Raw genomic sequence first — 6441 nt, forward strand, 5'->3', positions numbered from 1 at the left:
AAAGAAAGAAAGAAAGAAAGAAAGAAAGAAAGAAAGAAAGAAAGAAAGAAAGAAAGAAAGTCCATAGCGGGTGTGGTGGTACACACCTGTGATCCCAGCACTCAGGGAGGCAGAGGCAGGCGGATCTCTGCGTGTTCAAGCCCAGCCTGGTACAACAAGTACAGGACAGCCAAGGCTACACAGAGAAACCCTGTCCGGGGGGGAAAAAAGTGTCCATCACCAAAGCTATCATGTTTTAGTTTACTTATCTTTCCTGAATAAAATGCAAACAATAACAATCTAAAAGTGACATAATTAGGCAAGTTCTCCTATTAGCCCACACTAGCGTCAAACTTGCCATTGCAGCCCGGGTGGTCTCAAACTCACTGTGTAACCAAGGCTGGCTTGTAACTCCTGATCCTCATGCTCCTATTTCCTAAGTACTGGGATAGATAATAGGTCGTGTCACCATCCCCAGCTTCTACTCTAAAGGAGGAAGTTGCTTTCACAGCTGAAACTGCTATTTTCTAACACCCAGCAGAACGACTTTTCAAAACATTAAGCACAAAGCCTTTGCAGTAGACAGCTAAGAAGAGCTGCTAAGACAGAGAGCTTTGAAAAGCTCTGCCAAGAGTCAGGAAGTCTCCTTAGCCCCTTCCAGCTCTGAGTAAGACACAATGAATATATAATCAGTCTAGTTGAGATGACAGCACAAGAGGACAATGCAATCTCCCTGCTCATCCTACAGATGAGGGCACTGGTCTCTACCACAGACGGTCAAAGAAATGGGGGGAAAAAAAAGACAAAAATAAAAGCCAGTGAGATAAACGGAGCAGTTAACTCAAATCCTTCTCTTCCAATCTTTATGACACCCTGGCTCAACATCCCAGATGCCATAGACAGTCTAGCTACATCAGAAAGGAAAATCTTCCTCGGTTCAAAGGGGTTTCTATTTTTCATGAATTCAAATTTCTCACAAGCTGATCAAAGGAGGATGCAGTGACCCTCTTAAGTCAACTCACTTTGATTCCGTTCCAAATCCAGTCTCAAGCCCAAACAAGAAGAAGACAAACATTGTGACACTGTTGCCAGAGGACACTGAACAAATTACTACCTTCTTTGTACTTCAGTCTTCTGCTACAAATGGGGTGAGAGTGCTGTCACACAAAATGGCAGGGGGACAGATCGCTGTTGTTATCTTTGTGTGCCAGCACCATTCGGAGGTGGGAGGATTCCTTCATGAAATGAGGGAAGTGGGGAAAGCTATAATAAAAATTGTAAAGTCTGACATAAACTCTGGACATGGTGACTTTCCCAGTACTCGGGAGTTGGAGACAGGAGGATTGCTCTGAATTTGAAGCTAGCCTGCTCTACATGGTAAGTTCTAGGTCAACCAGTAATACCCTACCCCTAAAAAGCAAAAAAAAAAAAAAAAAAAAAAACAACAAAATAACAACAAAAACCAGTGCTTTCACCACAAACTGCTCCATCTTGCTGAAAACAAAGTGCAATGACTCCAAAATACTTTGCCCAGACAGAACCAATGCTTGCAGCAGATCATAGATCTTTCCCTTTGCAGAGCAAAGCAGGCGTAAACGGTTAAAAATTCCAACAGGTGCTCTGGGGTCAGATGTGACCAACATTTCAACTCAGGTGTCAGAGAAGAATCCAGAGCAGAGCATGGCATCTTATATACTCAGTTCTGCTCCCGTGTTGAAGGGTTCTGTCGGAGACCTCTGCAACACACATCTCAGCAAGTAGGCTGTCACGCACTCCGGGTAGAACCACATTACACAAACAAACACACATACATTCACAAGTCTATTGGGAAAGTGCAATGCTTTTTAATTTAAAGAGCCTCATAATTTTCTTCAAAATCAACGGGTAACCCCACACTAAAACCATATTCTTAGAATCCGTATCCTGAAAACCAATTTCAGTGAAAGAGGAGAAAATTCTTAAGAGAAATATTTTTGGAATCAGAGCTGTAGTAGGGAGGAGATAGTTTGATTCCTCTCATTTAAACACACTGCTAGGAGACTATCAGTAAGGACCTCTTCTAGCTGCTTGTAAGGTCTGGTGCAGCTAGTGTGCACGAATGTTAGTGGAGCTGTCAGTTCATTCCAATCCTAAGTTCTACAGCAGTGTGCCTCCCTGGAAGCAAAAAGGTAAATGAGCCATCACATTTGAAACAACCTAACCACACAGAGCAAAATCTGAGTAGCCTCCAGGAACACTGTAAGAACAGCAGAGATAGCACCCCAGATTTAAAATTCCCCACTGAAGGACCACTAACCTTTTGATGACTTGAGACTTCGTCCCGTGTTCTCCCTAGCTCCTTGGCAAGTTTGATGTTCTCTTCTTGCAGTGCGGAAAGCTGCTGGGACTTCTGAGCTGCTGCCTGCTTTAGGGTTTCTCTGCAAGGACAGTGAGTGCAGGGTTACCATAGAAACAAGACAAGCAAGGAAACTGTGGGAGACAACAGCTTCACAGCACTGAGGAAAATAGATCTGGGTCACGTGCCTGATAAGATCTATAACAACAAGAGACAGCATTAGCTGTATGAAGGAGTGTTCACATGTTTTAACCTCTCAAAGACATTGGCTGCCTACAATTATGACATTTTAAAATACCTAATAAACACTGCCTCTACCTTATTACCACCCACACCCCATACCAAAGCAAATTTTGCTGTAAAATAGATGACAAATGACATGGTCAGTATAGCCTTCATCTTTAGGAAAATTTCTGTTAGATAATTATACTAAATCCCACTATGGCGATAGTGATTTAATTTGCTACCAAAGCTCTTTGTTCTAGAGGCATAGATTTTTTTAAATCTATTTTTCTCTTGTCAAAATAAAAATCCAGTGGTCCCATTTACCAGTGTCCATCAGAGTCAGGTGCTGTTGTGAATCTGAGTGTATTTTTAGGACAACGGGAAGTGAAATGCCCAAAGGAATTTTTTCCTAAGCAAATAGCAGTTATTTGATGGCAATCTTCCTATAATGCTAATTGTTAATTAAAAGAAGCAAATAAAAACATAACACAGATTGCCAGCTAACCTGGATCATAAATGCCAACAAAAATAAGGTAGATATATTCATTAGATACATTTTCTTATTATTAATATCCAAATATACATTCTGAACCCTTACATATAGCTGAACAAAATATTTTTACTTAATCACTAGATTCCAGTTTTATGCTATAGAAGGTTTTGATGCAATTTTCAATTTTAAATAGGTCTATGCTTGGTAAACTCTACTTAGCAAGCTGTCATACGTGGCTGGATTCTGAATCCAGTCATCTGGGTATGAATCCATCTGTCAATGCATGAACACATCTATTTTTACTTTCAATTGTCTAATAGGTGGCAGTGCTTGGCATCTTCAATTTTCTTGATTTTTAATTCTCCACCTACCTATAATACATACTCTGTAATGACCTCATGAAGATTTAGGGGACTAAATCTATACAAAAATTCTCTTAGCACACAAAATTAGAATGTTTGCAGAGATGTGTATTTAGTAAGGACAGAAAAATTGAGAAAGCAATCAAATGATTTGATTGTGGATCTGTCAACCCATCTACCCACTCACATATACAGGTCATCAGCTGAGTTTTTGTCAACTTGACATAAACCTAGATATGGCTGGGAAATGAGCTCAATTCAGGAACTGCCTCCATCAGACTGGCCTGTGGGCATGTCTGTGGGGCACTTGTTAATTGTTGATTGATTGGTGGGGGTGCACCTGGCCACTGTGGGCAGCACCATCCCTGAGCAGGTGGACCGGGGCTGTATGAGAAGGAGCTAAGCATAAGCCCGAGCGTGAGCTGTAAGTCACTGAAGGCTCTCTGCTCCTGCCCCTGCCTTGGATCCCTAAGCTGGCTTCTCAATGATGCACTGTGTCCTACACGACAAACTCTTTCCTCTCCAAGTTGCTTTTGGTTGTGGTATTTATCACTGCAACAGGAAAGCAGATTAGTATGAATACAAACACGCGCACGTACACACACACACACACATGCACACACATATCACAACACAAGTTCATTGACTGGCAAAAGTATATTAACCCTTGACAAATCAGAAGATTTTCTTACCATAAAACCATAATAAACTAAATACAGTGTTTCTCACACTGTCACTGCCCTCACAAAAACTTTTTTGTTTATTGCTGTGTTTCAAAAGCTGGCCTTGAGCTTGACATCCTCCTAAAAGTATATGCACCACCGTGGCCCGTGATGTTTGCGCTCCTCTGCCTCTTTAAAAAATGTTTTCTCTCATTGCATATACACAAAGTTTCGGTTTTACACGATTTTTGAAAATGCTGGTTTAAAGAACATACAGTGTTGCCTTTAATCCCAGCACTCAGGAGGCTGAGACAGATGGATCCCTGCAAGTTTAAGACCAGCCTGGTCTATATACCAAGTTCTAGGACAGCCGGGGCTGGAGAAAGAGATCTTGTCTCAAGAGCAAACACAAAACAAACAAACCAGAGCATACTGTGTGCTGGAGGTATTGCTCAGTGGTCTAATACTTGCTTAGTAACACCCCCTAAAAATAACCTGCAGTAAAAAAAATTTGAACACAAAACAAAGTTATTTAAAAAATGGCCGCTACGGTTCAGCAGGTAAAGCACTTGCCAAATAAGCCTAATAACTCTGAGTTCAATCCCCAGAGCTCAAGTGGAGGTGGAAGAAGAGAATGAATCCATAGAGCTGTATCCCATCTCAAATACCACAAGAAACAAACAAAAATTTTTAACAAGGTTGGGTGTGTGTGTGTGTGTGTGCGCGCGCGCGCGCGCGCATGCACATACGTGCACACGCACACGAACATTCATGCAAGTATGTGAGACCAGAAGTCCACACTGGTTCTCTCACTGAGCCTGGAGCCTCCCTAAGGTCTGGGATTCCAGGCGTGCGCACTACCATGCCTAGCTTGAAAACCACTTTTCATTGTCACTCTCCCACTAATTAGGAGCTGGTTAACCAAAATCAGGGGCTCTCTTGAAACAACTCTAAACTCTAGTAAGGAGCATAGAGTTAAGGAATATTCCATCACAAGTGCTCATTTTCAGCTCTAAGAGCAGTGGCCACGAAGGGAGCTCTGTCAGGACACCGCAGCTCCTCTGGTTCTGCTTCTCTAGGTATCACAATTCTATCAGGTAAGGACAAACACCTCAGCTCTGGAAAACACAGCTATCGCTGTGTGCCTGTCAAACCACACACACACACACACTCAGATACACACAAAGACACACGTAGACACACATACTCAGAGACACACACACTCATGAAGACACTCACAAACACACACACTCAGAAATACACTCACATACGAAGACACACACACACACACACACACACACACACACACAAAGCTGTTCATTCTCTAACTTGAATGCAACTAAGAAATTCAAAACAACCCAAGAAGTACTCTTCCCATCACACAGTCTTTTGAAAGCAGATGTCCTTGCCTTGAAGTGTGGCCAAGACTAGGGCAGAGGACAGAGTCAAAAGCCAGGACTTTTCACCAGCTCCCCATGCCTCCTTCCACCAGTCTCTATGAAAGTTAAGATTTAGCCGTGGGGTGCCTTGTCAGTGACAGGAAGAGGGAAGTTCCTCAGGCCTGGTGGGCAGAAAGTATCTAAAGTAGCTCTGGCCCAGGGCCCACTTCCCCCTCCTCAATAGCTTCCCTGACAAATAGGGGGCTGGGATGAGATCAGTTCTCACTATGTGGCTCTAGCTGACCTGGAACTTAAAGTAATCCTCCTGCTTCTATCTCCTGATTTCAGGGATTGTAGGCATGTACCAGCACATCCGGCTATAAACACAACCTTTCACCCCTACTCCTACCTGAGACTCAATGACTCATGCATGCTAAGCATGTACTCTACAGCTGCATTGAACCACAGTTTGTCTCTTTATGGGTATAACACTAATCCTACACAAACTGGGAAGAGTAACAGGACATGATTAAGTGACGATTCATAGCAGTTAGCTGGTAGACTCACTGAAGGACTAGTCCTATGCAGTCATCACTGTGACGAGAATGCAATCTAGACACAGTGGTTAGATCCACTGTGGCTCTGCTCCTACCCCCAGTACCTATTGTACTGAGACCTCAGGAGTAGTACTATAGCAATGGGAGCCCGGTGACTCAAAAGAACTACAGTCATCTCCAGGTAGCACAATTACTTGTACCCTAGGAGGAAAAAAACAACAACTGCTAAGCTGTTCTTGAATCTACCATCTCGAAACATACTAAAATGTCTGGAGAGACAGCTCAGTGGTTAAGAGCACTTGCTGCTCTTCCAGAGGTCCGGAGTTCAATTCCCAGCAACCATCTTTAATGGGATCTGATACCCTCTTCTGGTGTTCATGAAGACAGAGCACTCATGTACACTAAATAAATAAATAAATAAATAAATAAATAAATAAATAAATAAATAA

General features: G+C 42.5%; 1 protein-coding gene across 4 annotated transcripts in view; it reads right to left on the minus strand.

The window, feature by feature from the left end:
• The window catches only part of Clip1 (CAP-Gly domain containing linker protein 1), a 117001-nt gene that overhangs the window by 27513 nt on the left and 83047 nt on the right, over positions 1 to 6441 (minus strand). For all 4 annotated transcript variants that reach the window (XM_055605743.1, XM_055605741.1, XM_055605740.1 and 1 more), the window contains one exon: positions 2276 to 2396. In XM_055605743.1, the coding sequence (XP_055461718.1) occupies positions 2276 to 2396 (121 nt within the window). The remainder of the gene's footprint in view (positions 1 to 2275; positions 2397 to 6441) is intronic.

The sequence above is a fragment of the Psammomys obesus genome, unplaced genomic scaffold, assembly GCF_907164565.1.
Source record: "Psammomys obesus unplaced genomic scaffold, mPsaObe1.curated_primary_1811, whole genome shotgun sequence".
Taxonomy (NCBI): Eukaryota; Metazoa; Chordata; class Mammalia; order Rodentia; family Muridae; genus Psammomys; species Psammomys obesus.